The sequence below is a fragment of the Asterias rubens genome, chromosome 3 (assembly GCF_902459465.1).
Source record: "Asterias rubens chromosome 3, eAstRub1.3, whole genome shotgun sequence".
NCBI lineage: Eukaryota > Metazoa > Echinodermata > Asteroidea > Forcipulatida > Asteriidae > Asterias > Asterias rubens.
Genome location: NC_047064.1, coordinates 10,652,678 through 10,677,624, shown reverse-complemented (window position 1 = coordinate 10,677,624; position 24,947 = coordinate 10,652,678). Strand labels below are relative to the sequence as shown.

The 24,947-nt window shown below is 37.6% G+C and overlaps 2 protein-coding genes across 3 annotated transcripts; one reads left to right on the top strand and one right to left on the bottom strand.

The window, feature by feature from the left end:
* Positions 1-398: 398 nt before the first annotated feature.
* Positions 399-13,516, top strand: LOC117288296 (phosphatidylcholine transfer protein-like). 2 transcript variants are annotated; one of them, XM_033769096.1, is made up of 6 exons: positions 399-571; positions 4,300-4,417; positions 11,045-11,124; positions 11,952-12,120; positions 12,357-12,424; positions 12,966-13,516. In XM_033769096.1, exons 1-6 carry the CDS (start codon positions 452-454, stop codon positions 13,062-13,064), a joined length of 654 nt encoding a protein of 217 aa, XP_033624987.1. In that variant the 5' UTR covers positions 399-451; the 3' UTR covers positions 13,065-13,516. The 2 variants fall into 2 exon arrangements, with proteins under 2 accessions (XP_033624987.1, XP_033624986.1); XM_033769095.1 differs by having other exon boundaries at positions 12,357-13,058.
* A 1,085-nt stretch (positions 13,517-14,601) lies between these two features.
* Positions 14,602-24,084, bottom strand: LOC117288068 (ras-related protein Rab-7L1-like). Its single transcript, XM_033768764.1, has 6 exons — positions 24,022-24,084; positions 21,770-21,864; positions 19,640-19,826; positions 18,488-18,609; positions 17,342-17,448; positions 14,602-16,541 (listed from the first exon to the last, which is right to left on the bottom strand). Exons 1-6 carry the CDS (start codon positions 24,082-24,084, stop codon positions 16,522-16,524), a joined length of 594 nt encoding a protein of 197 aa, XP_033624655.1. The 3' UTR covers positions 14,602-16,521.
* Between the last annotated feature and the right edge of the window lie 863 nt (positions 24,085-24,947).

Below are 24,947 nucleotides of genomic sequence, written 5' to 3'. Positions count from 1 at the left end.
TGTATAATGGCTTTAAAGGTAATTTGGATGATAAAGGCCCTTAAATAAATGGTGATATTTGGACTTTTGGACAAAGGACCGGAGATTACTTTTCAAAATATTGATGATCGCACATTAATTGAAACAACAACTGGGGGGGGGGGGGGTAACTCGAAGGGAACTGGGACTCCGCGTATTAAGTTGAGTAGTAGGTTAAAGTTTAAGAGTAAATGAGTACTCTTCTTTTTACTGTAGAAAGCTTTGAGACTTCTAACTTTTGAATAGTTAGGAATTATTTTGCACATGTCTATGGGAGTTTATGTGTGATGACACACCCACCCGTAGTGAAAACAATTCTTGCCAAGAGAGGGCGCCATTTACTCGCATTGACATTTATTTTTGTTGTTGACATACAGGTTTGTTGCTTCTCCTCCTCCATAATCTTAACAATACATTACACTGATAATTAGCAATGGACTTCACGGATGAAGAATTTGAAGAAGCTTGCTCTGAGCTGGACAATCCAAGAATTTCGGACTATGAGTTCTTTGTTGAGTCTTCAGGTGTACAGATCTACCGCAAATATCAAGAGGTAAATTCACTAACGTATTAAAACTCAAACAACCGGAAGCGTTTCTTCATGTTATCATATCATGGAAACCATTTGCCGTATCAAATCCATGAAATGTGCTAAACCTTCTGTGTTGAGCTGTTAAAGGAACACGTTGCCTTGGATCGGTCGAGTTGGTCTTTGAAAAGCGTTTTGTAACCGTTTGTTATAAAATGCATATGGTTAGAAAGATGTTGTAAAAGTAGAATACAATGATCCACACAAAAATATGCCTCGAAATTGCGTGGTTTTCTTTTTACCTCGTCGACTAACACGGTCTTACTTGAACTTACTTGAACCCACCGACGCCATCACACAACTGGGGAGGAGACGGTGGTTCTGGTTACTGGGGCAGACAGCTTAGATAAGCTTATGTAGAGCCCCCCGACGTTCTTTAGGAATTTATCCACATGTCCCTTGAAAATGTTCACACTTGAAGCTTCAATTGCTTTTCGAGGGAGAATGTTCCAGTAGTTGACCACTCTCTGGGTAAACCAGAACTTCCTGAGGTTGAGGTTGGATCTTGATTTGTACAGTTTAAGTTGGTGACCCCTGTGCTGCACGGTTGACAAATCAAAGAAGTGTTCCGGGTTCAAGCCCTCAAGGCCCCTGAGTATCTTAAAGGTCTCGATAAGATCTCCTCGCAGCCTCCTGCACTCCAGGGTGGTCAATTTCACTTCCCTGAGTCTGTGAACGTAGTCTAGGTGAGATAGACCTCCAATCATTCGCAACGCTCTCTTTTGCACTCTTTCTATTTGGTCAATGTCCCTTTGAAGATGAGGCCTCCACGCCTGAACACAGTAATCTAGGTGTGGTCTAACCAGTTCTTTGTACAGTCTGATGATTGTTGTTTTGTCTTTGTTCGTAATGGTTCTGTTGATTAGCCCCAGGGCTCTGAATGCGCTTTTGACTGCCTTCGCACAGTGGGTACTTGCATTTAGTGACTGATGGATGATTACCCCAAGATCTCTTTCTTCACTTACTGTCTGGATTATACTGTCACCAATGGAGTAGTTGTGCTTAGTTCGCGACGTAAAAAGAAAACCGTGCAATTTTGAGTGGTACTTGTGTGGATCATTATACTTTTAAAATATCTTTCTAACCATGCATTTCATAACAAACGGTTTCAAACGCTTTTTATAGACCAACTCGTCCGATCCAAGGCGATTCAAGGCAACGTGTTCCTTTAATGGCTCCGCTTTTAACATCGGTCTCATCACTGTCACCATTACAACATCGGTCTCATCACTGTCACCATTACAACATCGGTCTCATCACTGTCACCATTACAATGTAATGGTGACAGTGACGAGACCAATGTTAAAAGCGGAGCCATTAACAGCTCAACAAGGTGGGCTAGGTGTCGTTAACATTATTGTTAAACCTTAGTTTTAGTGAAATTAAACAACATGTAGGAACTTAAACTGTGGTGATAAATTCTGTCTTTACAAATAATGTATTTGTTAAAAATGCATTGCAATGCATGATTAGACTTGTGGATAAGTCGTTAATATTGGGCGCGAGAATACCGAGGAATCGCGGGGAACGCTTACTGCGACAGACATTTAAAGACTTGTCCACAAGTCTATGCTTGATCAACTCATAATTGTCATGATGTTAGTGCCTGATTTATTATCTAGCCGGCTGAAGTTGATTGTCCATATTGTGATAGATCTATACGTTGTAAGTTCAAGGTCAAGTCAAATGTTCATCGATAGGATTTGTAGGCCTATTTATCATTATTGTCCTAAAAAGACAGACTGCAGTATATTGTGAACACTTGATTGGGGCATGGAGGAAAGTTGGGTGTAGGCCTTGTCTTGATTTTGTTAGCGTAGTCGCTGATGTCGCAACTTGAATACTGTCCATACACATGGATGGAGAAGAGATCTGTATCAAACAAGAATCTGGATCAAACTAGAACTGGATCACAAGAACAGGCCACTCATCAAGACATACTTTGGGAGTGGGGACAGGGGAGGAGTTGTAAAGTTTAAAGGCAGTGGACAATATTGGTACTTGTCAAAGACTAGCCTTCACAGTTGGTGTATCTCAACATATGCATAAAATAACAAACCTGTGAAAATTTGAGGTTAATCGGTCATCGAACTCGCGAGATAACAATGAAAGAAGAACCACCCTTGTCACACGAAGTTGTGTGCTTTCAACTGCTTGATTTCGAGACCTCAAATTCTAAACTTGAGGTCTCAAAATCAAATTCGTGGAAAATTGCTTCTTTCTCAAAAACTACTGAGGGAGCCGTTTCTCACAATGTTTTATACCATCAACCTCTCCCGATTACTCGTAATCAATAAAGGTTTTATGCTAATAGTTATTTTGAGTAATTACCAATAGTGTCCACTGCCTTCAACTCTTATTAGGCTGGACAGGTAGCGCTTCCATGGCTCAACTCAATCAACCCGTTATGGTTAATAAGTGCCATGTTGAATCTGCCATGTGCTGTGGTGCGTTGTTTATTTCAAACTCTAGCTCTGCAACTTGATGCACTTGATACACAGGGTGGGAAGCATGCGTGATGTTACGAATCATGTAAGTCTATTCAAATTACAGTGCACCCATACATTGTACCCGTAGCGCAACATAGCAGTCAACACCGGGCCTTTTTGCTTTTGAAGGGGCACAATAATTTTCCTCTGGTAAGGGACACTCTTCACGTACATGTATGGTGAAAATGTAAACTTGTCCTGGAACTTTTCAGAGGCACCAAGGTAAGGGCATGGAGGCAATCGCCTTTGTTGCCTTAAATGTGAAGTGTCAGGCTTGTCCATGGCTGCATGATACAACTGTGGAAGGTTCTGATGGAGACTTCCGTACAGGCTGTCACTAATATTACCACAGCAATCAAAGGGCACCACGGAAATTGCTGTGGGTGCTGTTCGAGACCTGCAACATCCATGCAGGCCTGTACAGTATGCTTCCGTTTTGAAAGGGCAATGGCACCTTGGCATTTTCTTCTTGGTAAAGGGCACCCTACGAGGAAATTGTAAAAATTCAACTGTAACGTTTCAAGGGCACCAAGGCAATGACCAGGGGGCATGGAGGCAATTGCCTTTGTTAGCTTTGTGAAGTACGTGTATCATGGCTGCATGGTACAGAAGGTTCTATGAAGACGTAAGCATTCACTGATATTACTATTGTCATTGTGGAGAGTCCTGAATTACAATCGTGTGTGTTTGGTGTGGTCTTTTCGTCATTTAGCATGTTTAGACCAAGTTACAGTCCCTTTAGACCAAGTTCCATTTTCTACTTGCTATACATCGAGTGTCTTCATTGACAGTGATTGACCAAAATACTTAGCAAACCTACTTCAAACTATGTAATGAGTAGAAGTAGTAGATGTAACCATTACAAGTTTTGACGTCATCGAGCGTCAAATTACAAAAGTTTCATATTTAAAAATATCATGTAACTCCTCCAACATTTTCAACAAAGAATTTCTATTGCTTAGAAAATTTAACAAAAGTTACTTTGACCTTGGTGTGGGATGCAGAAGAACTATATTTGTCCATAATAATTCCTGTCATGCTGGGGTGATAGCTATGATTGGCGTTAGTATATAAAAATGCTACATGCAATAATTACTGTGTCATGAACAATACTTTTCTAACTTACTAAATCTAACCAAAATTGTTATTTTTTTTTAAAGATACATTTTATTAACAGTAAATTATTTTTTCATTGGTTTTGAGGACTCAGGATTGTATGAATACAAGGTATTTGGGACATTAAGTGGTGTTGGACCAGAGACTTGCGCCAAGGTGTATGTTGATCTGGAGTACCGGAAAACATGGGACAGTTATGTCAACAGTAAGTATGATTCCCCATCTTTATCCCCCTAGCAGACTGCTGAACTTTTTCAACTTATTTTTCAAGAGATTGTCGAAATAGGTTGTCATTATATTTTAAGGTATAAAGTTATATAAACCACAAGTAAAATTGACTGTCGCCCCCGAACAAACACATTGACAAAATGGGGAGACCAGCAAAAGGCTCTAACACGAACATTTATAGGACTTAAAAGCTCAGTTGTTAAAGCGTCGGCACAAGTCCCGCTCTAGTAAATTTTTCTTTTTCCAACCAAAAATTAACTTAAGAATTTACCAAGTTGGTGTCCCTTGTGTTTTTTGTACTTAATATTTGAAATCAACTTGGGAGTGTGATCTGTGGCTTTACAGCAGTTACAGGTTGTATTGCATCTGAGTGGCACCCCTGAACAAAGAATTTGACAAAAAAGGGACACCGCCAACATAAGCACCGAATAGCTCAGTTAGTAAAGCGCGGGCACAATAATCCGGAGGTCGCAGGTTCTAGTCCCGCTCCAATCACTTTGTATTTTTCTAGCCCCCAAAACATCTTACAGAGGGTAACTTTAAAAAGACCCCAACCTGGCCTCACATGAAGGCCCTCAACTCAATGGCAAAAAAAAGGCCATTATACACTTTCTGACTAGAAAGAAAAAAATTAAAGTTCACAGATTTACAAATAACTTACAGGGTTTACAGAAGGTAATGGTGAAAGACTTCTCTTGAAATATTATTCAATGAAATGCTTTACTTTTTGAGAAAACACTAAAACAATTATCAATTCTCGTTATCGAGAATTAAGGATTTATTTTAAACACATGTCATGACACGGCGAAACGTGCGGAAACAAGGTTGGGTTTTCCCGTTATTTTCTCCCGACTCCGATGACCGAATGAGCCTAAATTTTCACAGGTTTGTTATTTTATATGGGTACGTTCAGACGTGGGGTTAAACTAGTCCTTAATCCAAAAGTGCTAAACTAACCCTGCGTGTGAACGCAATATTCTGGTCCGCGAGGGTTAATTTGACCCACTGAGCTGGGCTAAACTAAACCAAAAAAATTGGTGGACTAGACAATAAACTTAGCCCAGGTTTTACGACCAACCCCCCGCTGCGAGGCCCAGTAAACCATCGTTGGAACGCAACTGACCTGCTACTTCCGGTCTATTTTAGCCCAAATGACCGCGGCAACAAAGGTGACGTCATTCCACGTGTATGGATGGATCGGCAGCGAGTATTGGGTGGTGTCTTCATGAATCCATGGAGCTATATAATATCTCCTTGCGTCTCTCCGCTGCCTTCCCTTTATGTTACCATTAAGTGTTGGGGCCCCGGTATTCCCCTTCGCCGAAAATGTTTGAAATGGACGTCGCACGAAAACAAGTTCTCATTTTTAGTAGCACTATTTAGTTTTTAAATTCACTTCTTCTGTGTGCAACGCTACTTTATGATAACGAACGGGTTTTGCTTTGAAGAAAGTGGCATCTAATCACAGCTAAGCTACACACGGGATCGACAATTAAGACCAAAGTTTGGGTTCGAAAACTAGGTTGTATCTGGTTCCTGCCCTCAACAACTTTACGTAACAGTTATACGAGTAGCAGACTAATGTTGAATTGAAAAACAATTTTTAACGTAACATGAGAATGTGTGTAGGCTACGACTTCTTAATGACCAAGTTGTGATATATTTACAAAAGTTCACACTCGAAAATAATTTGAAGCTTTCAACAACAACGTGTAAATGTTTCGTTCATCGAGGGCAGTGCGGAACGGAAACTTCAGCGGGCACAATAGAATTGCGTTTGTGCTGGGGCCAAGCAAGGATATGAAGTGATTTTGCCGTCTTTAATGATGGAATACATGATGACCATGAGGTTCGTAGAAACGATAGCGGATCGAAACCCTGTGGAAAACGCATGGACAATGTAACAAACCGGAACCAGCAATGGTAAGGTTCGCCGATGCATGACCCAATAATCAACATCGTGGGCTAGTTTAGTCCGCTTGACCAGAATAAACTCACTGTGTGAACGCAAGCCAATTTTGGACTAAGTCATGTTTATCTTTTGGACACCCGCGGTGCTCGGATTAAGGACTAGTTTAACCCCACGTCTGAACGTACCCTATACAAGTTGTGATACATGAAGAGTGGGCCTTTGGACAACACTGTTTACCGAAAGTGTCCAATGGCTTTAAACAAATTAGGCACAATATGATTACTTCATTTTGTATAGAGGGGCTCTCTTGGCTAATTTTTCTTAACCTCACTCCTACAATCTACGCAATGACCCGTGTGCTCCTTTTCAGCGCTCTTGTTATGCCATTTCTTAATTCTTGAAAGCAAGTTTGAGGTGGAGGTAACATCAAATTACATTAGTGTGTATGAAGGCCAAGAAGTATACCAGTGATCGTCCAGGTTTTTCCAAAAGGGATGAGGGTCTTTTTATTTTGTATTTCTTAAGGTGGTCACCAAGCATTTTATTTCAAACTGGCCACAAATTCTTCAGTTTAAAGTCACCACCTACCTTATGTAGTTTACAAGTTCTTCAAAGATTAGTTAGTTAAATGAGAAATAATGTACACCGAAAATTTGTTCAAAAAAGAAAAAGAAAAAAAGGGGGCGGCGCCCTCAAACAAAGGATGATGGAGGGGAGTGGGGACGAACAACTGGATTTTTGTTTTGCGTAGTATAGAAAATAGTTTTCAACAATTAAACGCAGAGTTTAATTAGTATTGTCAAAAAGCTTATTAAATGTACCTTTTTACTTTTGGTCGTCCTCAAATTTTTTAATCTCAAATTACATTGTCAGTGTGTAAATAGAAAAACAGTTTTAATACCACATGAAAGCTTATCATAGGTAGTGTTGAATCTCAAAGGTCTGGGTCCAAATTGGGGATCAGGGCTGGGGGGGGGTGACTGGCACAAGCCCCCCTCTCCATTATTGTATTGTCAGTGTTTTTTTCCCTTAGTATTTCATTAACATTGTAAACTGTAGTCTTACTCAGCAGTTTTTAATTACCATTTATGTCATTTAAGAATCATAATAATAACAATTATAGTAATACCAGTAGTATTGTAGTTGTACAGTACGTGTTGAACCCATAGATCTACATGTACGTGTACACGTGTACTGAGTAGAGCATGTACTGTGAGCTGCATTTGTGTGCACTCCCATGTTTGTGTACACACCTTTGAAAAAGCCTAAAATATTATGTGCTTGTGACGTGCATGCACGTACATCTATGAGCAACAATCAGATGATTTGGCTGAGGTTTTGCAATTTGTTTCTTTCCAACATTCAAAGCATAGTTTTATTGTTTAAATTAAGACAAAAGATGCACTTCACAGAAATAGTGCATATTATCACAAAAACTGATTTCACAGAAATAGTGCATATCAGAGCAAAGACAGGTCCTGCTGGATGGTTTCTTACAAGTTTTAAATGATTATATCTCAACTTTTAAGATCTGGGGTTACACATAATACCTATTGCCCCAAACTGAATAGACTTTTAACTGCACCTAATGCCTAATATACATATTTATACAATGACATACATGTAATGATCAATAACACAGATAAAATACTTAAATGATCAAATGATTTTCAACAAAATGCCAAACTGCCCTGCCTTTGTTATGAGCTTTTGTTACAATAAATAAACACAAAAGTTATCCAACAAAGTTCAGAATTTGATATTAGAAGAGGATATGAAGAAAACTAAAAAGCGACATGAGTTACTTTTAAACTTAAATCATAACTTTGCCTTTCTGTGTGGCCTTTCTTTAGCTTTATAACTCATGTGAGATAATTGGCTTTACCTTTATCTGTCCAAAGAATTCAATAATCGGATTAAAGCTCTCCAGCTAATGATAAGAGTTTAGCAATATCACCCCATGAAAACAAGATTAGAACTGAACAGAAAAGACTGAACATTAGTAATTTCTTCTTTGTTCAACCCAACATCATATACATGTAACCCAGTCAGTTTCCCTTAGTTTATCACTTGGAAACATTTGAATTTGCAGTTACTGAACACAAAACCGGTTCATTTTACACTGCATTGTATCCTTGAAACAAGAAAAAAGTCTTTCAAGAAAAAAAAATACTTGCGTTGTTTTCTAATACTTTTTGGGAGTGACACAGGAATGCAATTTTTCTTATATTAAGCGTACCTCCTTAAAGCGTTGTACAGCTTCCTTTTACCATAGACCAGGGTCTGTTTTTATAAGGAGCAAACCGAGTCTTCGAGACCCATAAAAGATTATGTACCAAATCAATTTACTGATAGCTATGATCAAATCAAATCAAATCACGGTGACTTAGGAACAAATCAGTTTACCTGGACTTTATGATTTAATCAATTCACTGGAACATGGGAGAATCAGTTCACAATGACCTTGATAGGAACAAATCATTTTACTAAGGAAAAAATCAATATGAACAAATCAGTTTTTGTTGTACCTAGGAACATTTCAATCTACTAGGACCTAGAAAAAATTCAGTTCACTAAGACATACTGTATAGGAACAAATCAATTCACTAGGAACAAATTAATTCACTAGGACCTAGGAATAATTAAATTCACTAGGAACAAATCAATTCACTAGGACCTAGGAATAATTCAATTCACTAGAACCTAGGAACAAATCGATTCACCGAGAACTAGAAACAATTCAATTCCCTGAGACCTAGGCGCAACTCGATTCACTAGGAACAATTAAATTCACTAGGACCTAGGAACAGTTCAATCTCTAGGAACAACTCAATTCACTGAGACCTAGGAACAAATCAACCAACTAAGACCTATGAACAAATCAATTCACTGAGACCTAGGAGAAATTCAATCTCTAGGCACAACTCAATTCACTAAGACCTAGGAACAAATCAACCCACTAAGACCTATGAACAAATCAACCCACTAAGACGTAGAAATAATTCAATTCACTAGGACCTAGGAAACATGCAATTCACTAGGAACAAATCAATTCACTAGGACCTAGGAACAAATCAATTTACTATTAAAGACCTAGGAACAAATCAATTACAAACGCTTTTTGTAGACCGACTCGTCTGATCCGTGTTCCTTTAACCGTAAAAATTGTAAATAAAGGGAATTTTGACCCTGCCAGGTCAACCCAAAACGCAAGTTTATGCGTTGTAAAACCACATTCACAAAAACATGATGAATGATTCTTCTTTCTCAATGAATAAAAGAAATGTGACCCCATCCCACCCAACCAATAATGTAGTACAGGGAAGCCATATGTCCTGTTGTATGAAGTGAGTGTTTATTATTGTTTATATAAAAGTGTTCTCAGATCCGCCTATAACCTTACAATTCTCAGGAACTTGGTTACCATAGACATCCACTTTAGGTCTAACCTGCGGTATGTTGTTTGGGCTACACTTTCATAATGAAGTACGAGAAAAACCACTGACTTGAAGTTGTTCAAACCATTTAATTCATGTTTTGGCTACGGTTAAAAAATGCTGGAAAATGGAGTAGAACAATTTTGAATTAAGTGCTCACTTTTTAGCCGCTCAAATGAGGATTTCTGAAGACTTATTTACTTACTTTTAGTTTAGCAATCTTTTCAGAATTTACGGCATACTGTTGGAAAATGATGGAAATTTTGAAGCTTACTCATCTAAATGAACAACTATAAAATGTGGAATCACTTTGACAAATATTTCACTTACCAGAGACTTTCATAATTGTCATTAGGCCAACTCTTTTCCAGCCCGCCCTTGCTAAGTTGCAACTGATGTGGAGTACTGTGTAGGCATACTGCACGGTGTGTGGAGCGTCAAACACCGTTTTTTCCTACTTACTGGATTACGCAACATTAATCCGACGCTCTTTTCCATCTGCCTTTACTGACTTGACGCTCTTAACATATGAGGACTGTGAACATTTCCGATAGAACCAGACCCCAAATTGTGCGTCTGAGTCAATCTGCTCGGCTGTCTAAAAGCATGAAACAATGAATTCGGAGTGAAACTTGCTGGGAATTTTTTTTCATAGGAACACAATAATTGTTTGAGAAAATGAATGACTAATTTAAAGGAGCTAAACAGTATTATTTTTTGGGAAAACAACTAATTATTTTTTATAGGAACGAAATTTAGGTCCTCTCATAATTTTTGTTTTATTTTGTATATTTAAAATTTTAATTTTTTTATTTATGCTTTATTTAATTATAAATTTATTTTTTTATTAAATAATTAATTTATTTATTATTTATTATTTTTTTTTTGGGGGGGGGACATTAGTTCAAATATATATCATTTGTTTTCCTCAAATTAAAAGTGGGTATGGAGCTGTTGATGTGCCATTTGATTTATCGGGATAAGAAAACTACTGCTTCAAGTATTTCTGTTAAGGTCGATGGGTTTAAGGTGAATTTTTCCTGGCAACAAAAGAGCTGTCAATCAATCTCCTGAGTTGCCCCTGACCAGAAAAAAAATGGATGTGCTCCTTCAAGAGGGAAGTTCAAGGTCTGAAAATGGTTTTGAGAGAACAACCTTTATTTCATGTTTTTTTCAATACCTATTAGTTTAGAGGCCCGTACCCGGTTTTTATTAATTGAAAACTCAAATAATATTTTTTTTTTTTTTTTTGCAGAGTTGTATAAAGTTAAAGATGGTGACAGAGAGGGCGTTTACTGGAGAGTCAACTACCCATTCCCAATGTCATCAAGAGATGTATCTTTTTTATTATTGAAGAATCACTCTGAAACATTTTACTTCTAAGTAGTGTGGTTATGTAAAAAGATGTCAGCCATTACCAATTTTTGCAATTATATCACAATTTGTTTGTGCTGGTTGAGCAGTGTGCAGCAGCTAATTTATTTGTTTCTAATTGACAACTTATGCGGAATGATGTCATGATAAATATCATTAGAAATTATGTGCCTAAACTAAGGCCTCATTGTTTTTTATATTCAAAATAATGAGTCTATAAAGACACGTTTGGTAATTCCTGTAAAAAAATCAGTTTATTCAGATAGGTTTCTAACTATAAAAGCTCCTACCAGAACCATCCTTCAGACGAATATTTTTGTTATAAATATTTATAATGATAGAGTCATTAAGATTGATTGCTGTGCTCCAAGTCTCTGGCTAAATTAAACGTGCTTCCATTGTTATCACCAAGACGAAACAACCAAGTTTGATGTTTTTCACAGGCCGACTGCTGTAATATTGAAAAATAACAATTTCAATATTTTGTATAATAAACTGAACTTGAATCATTTTCATCAAATTAAACATGTACCAAATATGTATCTACACATATATAAATTTTGTTCTATAGGCATTCACACACAGGTAATGATAAACAATTGAGAAAGACTCATTTATCATACTTTATCTCCCAGTATTGGAAAATGGAGCAGAATGGGGTTCGTCCAATAATTTTGGTCAACTTCTGGTCTTTAGGTCCATCTTTGACATTTTGACAATCTCAATTTGTTATTTTAAAATTTATTCAACATTTTATTTTGAGGATTTCTTAACACTTTTGCGGACAGTACGCGTTTATACGAGAGTCAAGAGAGTTTGAAATTAATGATGAGCACGTATGGGTGATCCTGGGTCGCAGTGTTCCCTTTGCCTCCAAACCGCCTGTGGCTGGTGTCATCAGGGTGGATGATTTCAAGCAAAGTATGGCAATCAAAGCAAGTGGTGATGGTTCAAAAGGTAATATAATAGGTTAGATCAGACCCTTTGCATATGACATTAGGCCAAGTAAAAAAAGAAACAGTTTTTAAGAAACAGAACAATTAAACGTGTTCTGTTTTTTTAAATTTAACACATGCTTTCTAGTGTAAACTTCACCTGAAGAAATGAACATGTGACTGGAATTTCAACATTCGGGGGCGATTGCAAGTTTTTGAAATTCTTTGTATTAACAATATTGTCTTTGATATCTGTAGCGTTCATGCATTACTATGACAACCCTAAAGGAATGATACCAACATGGCTGGTCAACTGGGCTGCCAAAGTAAGTCATTTTTTTTACTGCGATCAAATAGTTTTCAGGAATAAGAATTTCATCAATTCATGTTCCTTTTGTGTTGGAAAATGTACAATTAATCAGCTAAAATTTGCATATACTGCAATTTCTATTTCAACCTGTTTGTTTCTGGTAAATATATTTGGATAAAGCTTATGAAGCACCAGTGGTTTGTTCTCCTTTATTATTTTTTGTTTTGTCATTTTCAAAATTGGGCCTTTTCCTACTCTAAGAAAAAGCAGGGCTCCATTTCACAAAGCATTAAAATTCATTGTAAAGAACAATTGTCGGTGTAACAATAGTGATTTGTATAGTGACGTAAAATAACACTTTACTAAGCAACTACTCTAAAGTTCTTTTTCGGGTTATAAGTCAGTTTGACACAGGTTTAGGTCAGTTTGGCACAGATTTGGGTTCAGACCCCTGGGGACAATTCTGGCCCAAAGTTTTTAGAGTGATAAGATTCTTTGTTTGTTATACATAAATATGAAATCTTAAAATATCAATATTTTTTTGTACCGTTTCCTAGACTGGAGTTCCTGGTTTCATGCAATCCATGACAGATGCATGTAATGGTTATCCAGAATACCTGGCTAAATTGGAAAGGAGTAAAGGCACGACAAGTTGATGCTGTTTGTTGGTAGTCGGCAAAATACTTAATCAATTTGCTATTGATATCAGTAGATGCAATACTTGTTTAGCAAATCATGTTAAAGGCACTGGACACTATTGGTAGTTTCTTATTTGAAAACTTATAGTTATTAGCAAAGAACAAACTTTACCTGGCAAGTAGATATATTCATGTGGGTTCCGTAAAGTAAATATACACTGTATATTGAAAATAGCTGTTGGCATACAAAGTTGCTTGGTAATGAGCAATTGGAGAGCTGTTGATAGTTTTAAAAATTGTGAGAAATGGCTCCCTCTGAAGTACATGTAACGTAGCTTTTGAAAAAGAGGCCATTCTCACTCAAAATTATTAAAGACCCCAGGCCCGAAGTGAATTTTTAGGCATCTGAAAGCACACAAATTTGTGCCACAAGGCTGTTTTTCGGTCATTATTCTCTTGCAACTTGGACGACCAATTAAGTCAAAATTTTCACAGATATGTTGTTTTATGCATATGTTTGGTTACACCAAGTGAGAATTCTGGTCTTTGACAATTATCAATAGTGTCCAGTGCCTTTAAAGGGAAAGTATACATTTGTTTATCACTCTTAAAATGAATGGCAATATAAACTTACTTTCGATAATAGAATTTTTAGAATCATTTCACTCCTAAGTGATGTGATTATGTAAAAAGATATTGGTTTTATGCCCCACAATTTGAATCAGAGAAGTGGTACTAACAGTAACGTCTCCCAGATTGTGTACTGTAAAAGTCTACATTTAAATAAGATTAAAACAATCGACCAGTTAAAAAAAAACAAGGTACAGAATATATTATGTACTTTTAGGAGCTACTTGGGTCTCTAATTTGTTTGTCATTTAATTTTTTTAAACAATGTTATTATTGTAAAGTGATAAACAAAGTGATATACCCTATACATTTGAACTTTTTAAGATGTCCAACTTCTAAGGATTTGACTATTGTATTGGTTCCTTTTGAAATAGTATGTGTGTGTTTTAAGATTTTGTTATTTCCAAACATTCAAAATATGCAGAGCGGTAATTTTTGACAGTCAGGGACTGCTATCTACTTAAAGTGTGTGCACAACATTGGCATGATTGAAAGTCAATTTCCACAGATATGCACAAGTTAAAGCCATTGGACACTTTCGGAACAGAAAAAAAAAAGTTCAAAGATTTACAAATAACCTACAGGGTTTACAGAAGGTAATGGTGAGAGACTTCTCTTGAAATATCATTCCATGAACTGCTTTACTTTTTAAGAAAACATTACAACAATTATCAATTCTCGATATCGAAAATTACAGATTTATTTTAAACACATGACATGACACGGCGAAACGTGCATAAACAAGGGTGGGTTTTCCCGTTATTTTCTCCCCACTCCGATTGAGCCTAAATTTTCACAGGTTTGTTATTTTATATATAAGATGTGATACACGAAGTGTGGGCCTTTGGAAAATACTGTTTACCGAAAGTGTCCAATGGCTTTAAAAGGTCAAACCAAATAACTGATATTTAGTGAATCAGTGGCATTATTTCAACAGCAATACCATTTTATACAAGATTATTGAAGAAATAATTTTAAATTTTACATCAATACTATTGTTCTATATCGATACTTATTGATAAAACTTTATATAGAGCGGACTGTGTAAGGGCAGCTCCTTTCAAAATCAAACTAAAATAAGTTTTTATACTGTTTTTTAAAAGCTGCCTTAGTTACTCCTACATTCATAGAGTGGGGTTTTCCTATACAATTATATGTTTATATGCATTGTTAGATTTAGTTACCAATATTGTTTATTATATTTATCAGTATAAATGGAAATGTCAGAGAGTAGCATCTATATGGATTTACCTAATTTATTTTAAAGAACTGCTTTAATACAGTTTTCTGGTTCATACTTTATGCGAATGCGAATGTTGACATCAGAAATTTGCAACGAATTATTCGCAGAGTTGAGCTGTGCTTGACTCTTGCGAATGTTTGCAGCATAAACAGAGTTGTGACGTCAAATTCATTGGAACTTCGCTTCGCATTCGCAGGAAGTATGAACCAGGCTTTCAGCTCATATAAAGGTTCTTCTCTAAAACAGAAGAAGACAAAATAAATCAGTGGAGTATTGAAGATGCGGATTTAAGAGACACAGAGCCTAAACTTTCTGTATCACAAATTGTTTACAGCTCGACAGAACAAAACATGAACATGTACCATTATACAAGTAAAGATGATTTCCATCTCTGAATGATTTTCATCACATTTTTGCTTTTGGGAAATGGTACAAATTCAATAATTTCCAAATGTTGTGCCTGAAATTCTCAGGGTCACTCTATGTAAACAAAAGTAAGGCGGTATTGTTTAAATTAAATTTTTACAAGTTACACACAACGTTGTATGTACAAATAATGCGAAACTTTTGAGACGTTGGCAGCTGCAGACATAACTGTCCTTTTTAATGTCTATAAGTGTGCACACAGATGCTCACTGTTGTACCCGTACTGGCGAGAACTATTAAAAAGGACCGCCCAAAAGTCTCCCATCAATTTTTTTTTAGCATAAAACCTTACTTGATAGACTACAAAAATGTGAGAAAAGATTCCCTCTGAAGTAACATATAGTTTTTGAGAAAGAAGTAATTTTCCACGAATTTGATTTCGAGACCTCGGAATCAAGCATCGGAAAGATACACCAATTGAGAAGACTGGTCTTTGACAATTATCCTTGCCAGGAAGAAGTGGAGGAACAGTTGATAGGAGGAGCAGACGAGTGGCTCCTGTCATGATCACAGACCTTGATTTTGCAGATGACATCGTTCTGATATCTGATGAGATTGAGCAAGCTCAGCTGATTCTGCAAAGAACAGAGACCGAATGTGCCAGAGTGGGGCTATTTCTCAACACCAGGAAGACAAAGTACATGATATTTAACAGACCACTGCCACTCCCTAAAAGACAACCATCAGTTCTGAGCTGAACTCGGTAACAGATTTCAAATACTTGGGCTCGTGGGTTAATGACACCGAGAAAGATGTGAAATGTCGTATCACTCTTGCCTAAAAGGAACTCGACTCCATGAAGAACATTATGGTTAAGTCAGATGTCCCAGTCCCTGAAGGTGAAGTTCTTTACTGCCACTGTGGAATCAGTACTGCCGTACGGATGTGAGTCCTGGACACTGGCCAGTCGTCTAGAGAAGAGACTGGATCGCTGCTATACAAGAATGCTTCGTTGTGTTAAACAGATTCATTGGGAGAGGCATGTCACAAACCTGGAACTCTATGGTGGCCTACCGAGAGTTGGCACCAGGATTAGGGCAAGAAGACTGAGATAAGCAGGTCACTGTCTTAGACATGCAGAGCTGGTAGTGAGCTAGCTTGTGCTATGGGCCCCTACTCAAGGTCACTGTTCCTGGGGCAGACCACCTTGTGCAAGGACACCTTGTGCAGGGACTCTTAGACTGCGTTGGGAAGAGCTGCGTACAGTAATGGAGGACCAATGAATGAATCGCATCGGCTGAATGAATGAATGAAAGGTGTCCATCCCGTGCCTTTAAGACTGCTTTGATAGACAAACTTTGAAGAACTGTTTCTGTCACTTCAAATACTCATTTTTCAGGCATACGGTAACTGCCCAGCAACAATCAACCAGTCACAAAGAGTATCTGATACAAAGTGGCCGATTTACTTTGTATAGCAGAGCAAAAGCAACACCAAATGTTTCAATTGCTACTCAAAAATCAGGATTTGCAACTCAAATTTACAAATCAGTGTGCTCGAAATAAGTTCAGTCTAATATTCTTGGTACGCAAAATTGATGGACAAAATCGTTCCCTGATACATTACATGGTATTTGGACCAGTAACATGTTTGCTTTTTGCAAGATTTTGTGCTCACGCAAAAAATTATGACCGCAGTTTTTCAGTAAAATGCACCACAAACACATAAGAAATAACTCACTTTGTTCAAAGTTGCAAGAACTTAAACAGCCAGTGAGTTACCACAAAATGGAGACACAACTTTGTTAAGTATAAATTTATTGCATAATTACCTGGACCCAATTTCCTAGAGCTGCTTACGCACAAAAAGTAGCTAAGCACAACAAAATTATGCTTACCAGAATAAGGTTACCATTCAAACTGCCATGATGTTACTGTAAAATTTGAGAATGTGGTATCCTGCTCATTTCTGTTTAGCAGACAACTTCTAAGCATATTCTCTGCAGCTATGAAATCGGGCCCTTGAGTTATTATTTATCATTAAAAAATCTACCAACACTTGCTTTGTTTGTTGTAAGTATGAGGCAGTTTAATCCTCCCGTCATCGATAGTAAACTCTGCAACTCTGGGCTGAAGCCTCGCTACAACCTCCTCGACCAAGAGCCTGCCAATACAGTAAAATTCATCTGTTAAGTCTTCCGGCTACATCATGTTTATTCATATTTTTAAAGAGGTTGTCTCTCGGACAAAAGTTGTTTGGTTTCTCTTGACATTTCGACTGGTTTTACCCAAACACTTAAATAAGGGAATAAAAGAGTGGTGACTCAGCATTCTTAAACGGTTGTTTCTAACCAGCAGGGTCTTGGCCGTGTGATAAAGGCCCGAGCAGAAACGCCCTTAACCCTGCAATGTTTAAACGGCCGTTTAAGAACGAGTCACCACCCTAATATTTCCATTCATAAATTCCCTTTTGTTAAAAAGTGATTTTTTAAAAACAATTATAGACAATTGTGACAATCTGCTCTGTAATGAATTTTTTTACGAAGATTGTACATTTCAAAAACTTCAAAACATTCTGCTTGGTGTATGATGGGTTGTGTGTACACGCATGTACAAATTAATAGATGACGCACTGATACTAACTGGTACAATGATTGCGTTCCACGCCCCCCCAAATGTGTACCTATGATTGTGGCTTTGCACATTATATACTTGTTTTCTGTCTGAATGAAGCTTGACTGGTCTCCACCTAACAAAGCCATTAACACATTCTTCACTCGAATAACTTTGAATTTAGATAAAATTCTAAAGCGGTGTTCCAATGGGATTTCTTTTGTAGTACTGCGACTTTTCTGTTAAATGACAAAATTCAATCCAATGGGGACGCATGGGTTACTTACCTCCCTGTCAATTTACCGCGACCGTGATGTAAAACTAACAGGCCGAAAGAGGTCGCAGTAGACTTCCACGCAGCCATGGTAACTTATCAGGGCCACTATAAAAGTACAATGGGTACAGCTCCGCACTGTAAACCTAGCGCGACAAAGCTGTAAAGCTTATACATCAAATATAAGTCCAGGTGGTACCGCACGGTAGACTTACACCAAAGCCAGTCATGTTGACTATCCGAGTGGCCGCAAACGAAAGAAAGGGTCCAAGGCTTAAAAATGACCCATCCATTGTTAATCCTATGACATACTTACATCATGGATTCTTCAAGATTGTAGTTATCTTTGACTGATATCTTGCTCCAGCCAACAAAGTTATGATCTTCAGACATTGCTTTAATCTCTTCATCCGAAACCTTATGTTCGTCCAGATCAGACTAAATAAATGATGAAATAATACCAACATAAATATCTAATAGATGTTAAATTTGCATCGGCGATAAAGAATATTAATTTTTTGGTTTTTACCCATACACCAATGTGTGTTAGCACTTTATACTCGGCACTTTCCCGAGTCCTATGAACAAATATCACAGGGATATTACTCGGGTGGGATTCGAACATAAATATCATTAGACTAAATCAATATCCTAAAGGCAGGCCGGGTATACTTTTGGTAACAATATTGTCAAAAACCACTTTTCTCACTGGGTGCATCCCAACAAATGCATAAAATAAGAAACCTGTGAAAAATGGGATCAATTGGTCATCGAAGTTCCAAGAAAAAAAAATGAAAGAACAAAATTAAGATTTGAAAAAGAAAATAAAATAAATCAACCACAATGTCTCACATTTTAAAGAACAAATGATGCGACTTGTCATGCCCATCCAAGCGGTGTAGGTCCCCTGGCAAGCTCTGACGCTGTCAGTAGCAGGGTGTGGGTTCGAATCCTGGTCATGGCACTTGTGCCCTTGAGCAAGGCACTATAACCAAAATAACTTTGCAAAAAGTTGGGAAGGTTGCATTATGCTCTACCAGACAGGCTCTTACATGTCCTAGTGGATAATACCCAGTACTACTTAAAGTCAAGACAGTAATTGTGAAGCGCAGTGTAGTTTACATCCAGGGACGGTACACACATCCTCGATCCCAGTATGTGTGCGTGACGGTGGCATGAATGTATAATCGAACGGAACTGTTGCATGAAGGGCAGAATGTGTGTTTGTAACAAATAGGCAGCGCCTAACGACTTGTCATCAAGTCTATAGGGTTTACCCTGTTTCAGCCCCAGGAATAGGCGGCAATATGCCACTAGTGACAGTTGAGAGTTGATTTTGGTTAACAGCCCGGATCAGTCTATATATGGCTCCTATGTGAAGTGGCCGTTTATGGCCTTGTTATGTTACGCGATCTCTTATAAAAACATTAAAACAAAGAGAAAAAAAAGAGGGTTATTTCAAACATACCTTATTACCGAGTAACAGAAAAGGTATTGGACTCCTATCTCGTAGGGAGACTGTAGAATCTACCAAATTCTTCCAAGTGACTACATGCTGAAATGACTTGATAGACGTGACATCAAACATGATAACACACGCAGATGCTTCCTTGAAATACACTCTCGTTAGACTACAGAATCTCTCACGACCTTCAGAGTAGAAAATATAAAATAATAGTAATAATTCGGGAATAAGTTACAGTCGCGCAAAAACCATATTCTGAATTCAAACTTGAAAAGTTTATTGTCTAAAACAGATAGGAATGACGGGATGCGCTAGAAGTCGAAAGATTGACTGTTGCAGTCATTCAGAATGACTCTAGAGACGAGAACCTTGCATGGTTTCAGACATCGATCTTGTCATGAGCCAAACCTTTATGTAAATATTTTGTTAAGTTCGCCTGTCAAAAACCCAAAATTGTTTGGGTGGACTTTAGAATCGGTACTATTCTATTTGGTTCGGCGCGACTCTGGCGCGCCATTTCAAACAGTCTTAAAAGTAAAAATTACCAGCAAAAGATCTACACAATATATGTTACATTTGTGTATAAGCATCATACTTAAAAGGAACACATTGCCTTGGATCGGTTGAGTTAGTCAATAGGGAAAAGCCACACAGTTAGGACGGGACTGAAAAACGCAATGTAAGGCTCCGGTCTTGGTATCAAACCAGGCATCCAAAGAGGTGAAAGACAGGGACAGCAACCACTGACTGAGCCAACCTAGCCCACCATCTTCCTCCTGTACCATGCATAACCCTCTTTCTATCTTTTTTTCTTTCTAATTCTTGTGCAGCCTTCATGATTGCAAATAGTCCCCCTGCCAGACACACCGGGGCGTACTCCTTCTCTTTCCGATAAGTGTCTTTTACGTGCGTTGATTTACAACACAATTTAAGGACCTATACATTTACGTCCCTTCTGAAGGACAAAGCAACGGAGTGTCCTTGCTAAAAATAAATGAAAATTTGAAGTTTAACGACCGGGAATTGAACCCACATTATGGTGATCAGATACAGCAGAGCTTCAGTTCAATGCTCTTTAAAAACCGCTCGGCCATGACACAGTTTTCTCCTCCGAATTGCAAAAGTATGGGTACAACCTCCAGCTGTCAACCAATCCAGTTCAACACTCAACACTTGACTTTTGTAGAAGTTGTAAGTCCAACACTGGAGGAGGTAGCATACAGTAGCATACTATCTGGCCACAGACTGATGTCAGACATCTCGTCCGTCTGATAGCTCGACCATTCGGACAACTCGACAGCTGTCAGACAGCTCGACTGTTCGGACAACTCGACGGTTCACACAACTCGACGGTTCAGAAAACTCTAAGGATGGCCAAGACACGTCGACGGTTGAACAGTTTACCTCTGTTACAGACATGTTTACACAAGTTACCTGTAAATCCTTACCCTTCTAACCCTATAACACGCCCCCCTTCCCAGCCCTGTTCGCGCCCCGTGCTGAGGCCATCCATCGACTTGTCTTGGTCCTAATTATAAGTCGAGTTTTCTGACAGATGAAAAAAATGTTCGTCGAGTTGTAGGAACGGTCGAGCTGTCTCAACCGCTGTAGGAATGGTCGAGCTGTCTCAAACGAGTCGTCGGTGGCCATGGTTTGATCATGAAGGAAAGGAAACTTGAGCATGTTGTTAAACAATATTAAATGTTTTTAATTAAGCCAAACCTCTCCTCCAGTTCACCAGTTCACCCTTAAAGACTCTGGACATTATTAGAAATTATCAAAGACAAATCATCACAGTTGGTGTATCTCAACGTATGCATAAATAAAATAACAAACCTGTGAAAATTTGAGCTCAAGTTGCGAGATGAAAGAAAAAAACACCCTTGTCGCACTTGTGTGTTTTCAGATCCGTGATTTCGAGACCTCGAAATTCTAAATCTGAGGTCTCGAAATCACTCGTGGAAAAATTACTTCTTTCTCAAAAACTACATTACTTCAGAGGGAGCCGTTTCCCACAATGTTTTATACTATTAACCTCTACCCCTATACCAAGAAAGTTTTTATGATAATAAACACTCAAGTAACTGTACGTATATTATCATTCATTTGATGGATGGACTATACTTACCCACAAAGTAAGTACAAACCTGGGGAACTTTGAAGAAGTTGTGGGCGCTCTGGTTCGTTGTGAGTATGCACTTGTTAGCTCTTTCTGAATCAGCAGACACCTACCACCTCAATTCTGCTGTGCACAAAATCGGGTTCGGGAAAAAACAACAGATGGCGCACTCATTCACTGATTCATCTATGCTTGGTCATCACCACAGCACTACGAGCCTCTGGTGATCTTCTAGTTATACTAGCGGGGAATATTCACTATCGGGATGCCGCGCGTCACCCCCACTAGACACTGGGACAGTATGGTTACACCAACGGCGAAATCGGTGCCAAGAAACTGTTACGTGGCTGTGCCGCCCTTTTTGGCAATGCACCATAATTAAATTCAGAAAACTAGCTAATTGGTTATCGAAAAGACAAAGCATTCGCGGATTTATTAAAAGTAATTGTGGTTATGTTTTTTTTTTTAAATACAGTTCAAATTTTTTGTTCGCGGATTTATTAAAAGTTCGCGGATTCGCGGATTGATTTAAAGTTATTGTGGTTATTTATTTGTTTTTAGATAAAGTTCTAATTTTTTGTTCGCGGATTTATTAAAAGTTATTGTGGTTATTTATTTGTTTTTGAATATAGTTCTAATTTTTTGTTCTACTCCAAAACTTTTTTTTTTTTTTTAAATACATGTACTACTTTTTCCAACTTCAAACTTTTTAAAATATTTGTTATTTCCGTGTAACTGATGGGTTGTTTTTATTTGCATTTATTTATTTGTTTTTTGTTGATGTAAACTTCAAACTCAATTTGTTTAATTTTTTTCCCCTCCATGTTGAAGCAAATGTTTGTGCAATGGTAATTATTCGCGAATTTATTAAAAGTTATGGTGGTTACATATTTGCTTTTAAATAAAGTTCTAATTGTTTTTTTTATTATATATAAAACCTTTTTTTAGTCTATATGTTGTTTAATTGAATAAAATTATGTTAACTCTAAAACTGATGTGTTTTGATACATTATTTGAAGTGATAAGTTGACAGGTTGCCTACTTTAATTAAAACCCTAAGTCGATCACTAGGCCTACAGACAAAATCACATTTTAGTCATAACAATTGTTTATCGTTAAAACAAATTGATTAAAAACATTAACTAAAAATATTGGGTATAAAAATTTGTTTCCGGTATGGATTAAAAATTATGCACAGCAATAATTATGTATACAATCTAAAATGGTTGGCATGCTTAATTTAATTCAGAAAACTGTCTATGTTCGATACAGATTTACATAATATTAGAAGGCCAATTCAAAGTATAAAAAAAAAAAAAAATAGCTAATTAGTTATCTAGCGAAAAGACAGAGCATTCGCCAAGACTGAAATCTCCAATGGTTGAATCTAAACCGCTAACAAAGGGCGCCCTCACTTAGTGAAATCTTCTTGGGCGACTTTGTTAGGGGGCGACTGTGTCGGGGGCGACTTTGTTGGGGGCGACTATGTCAGGGGGCGACTTTGTGAGGGGCGACTTTGTAGTGGGCGACTTTGCTGGGGGGGGCGACTTTGTTGTGGGCGACTTTGCTGGGGGGCGAGATGACTGGTATTCGATCGGCGCATTTGGAGACTTGTCCAGTAGAGATGGCGCTGCTCGATGTTTTAAGCCTCATGCGCTCAATTTGAAAATTTTCCAACGATGGAAAAAGCTTACCAAAGTTTTTCAAATTAACTAAATCCCACGTGGCGTGGCTGGTGTGATTGGCCGTAGGTAGGCTACACCTGTTCCGGGTGTTGTGTGAATCTCAGGAATTCATTGGAGGGCTAGTGTATCAGGGAGAGTGTCTTTCAGTGGTTTACACTGATGTTATGCAATTGTTTAGGACTAATAATTTAAATCATAAAATACTTTGGGAGAAAAGTAGCACCTATCAGATTATACATTGATACATTGTATGTAGACATTAGTACAAAATCGGCAGCATGCTCTTTTCTTTTACGGACAAAGTTAAAAAAAACCATTCCTTAAAACAAAGCCAGGCTGCATGCTTGCAACTGTGTTGGAGGTCAATGAAATTCAAACGCTGAATAGGCCTAATCATGCATTAAGTTAAATTTACTCTGCATTTGAATTTACCACAACTTCTAAAAGAATATGCTTGATAAACACTATTACTCGCTGTTTTTTTTACAACATAGACTATAATAGTCTGACTAGTGGAAATATCCCATTGATTCGTACACGAACAAATGAGTGTCGTGTAGAGAGTAATACTGTTGACACACCTGAGAGTAATACTGTTGACACACCTGATAACCCCAGCCAAGGAAGTGTTCATGTTCACCCATGGAATGGTGAAACACAATCTCAAGATCATCTGGAAGCCTGTGGGATTGCTATACAGTATCAGTTGAATTTCCCCTCGGTATATGACTATATAATTTACAATTTACCCAGTCAGTTACCTTGTGGTTTATTGTTTTAATATCTGTATTGTTAACAAACATTTCTTTTCCTGACATATTATTACTTAATATGTTTTTGCTTAAGATTAAAGTTGCATTGCAATTACTTTTACATAAGTTTTGGAATGTCATAAAAGATTTCGAATTTTTAGTGCAAGTTCTCATCATGATTCCGATAAACAAAATGCTATTTTTGGTCCACTTATTTATAGAATCATAGCTAGCCTATGAAATAGGAACCTCAGATATTTTGTACCATCAGGTCAAAACAAAAAGTTAGAGAAATATAAACATCGTACGCAAGAACATATTTGAAGAAAGCCAGAGGCTTAGGAAAAGTGTGATGACAAACTCTGCCTGTGCCGAATACCTCACATGTTCAATCCCATACAAAACAGTTACTGCATTTCTTTTAGTGGGCAGTCACATTTTTAGCAACCTATTGACTGGATACTGAAAGTTTTTAATTATTTGAAATTAAATGAACTGTGTTTATTGTTATAAGCTACAATTAATTTGTTTAACATGATGGTCAAACCTTTGTTCCAATAACCTATTGTAACCTATGGAAACATTAGGATAAGGATTAAGATTTAAGGATTGATAGGGTTAGGACAAATGCATTACGTGAGGGGTGTTGAAACATAGGTCTGAAGTGTAACCAATCTGCTAATGATAAGGTATTTCTCAGGTTTGTTTTGTACACAATTTTGAACTGCATTTATTTGTATGTCGTTAAGAAATAT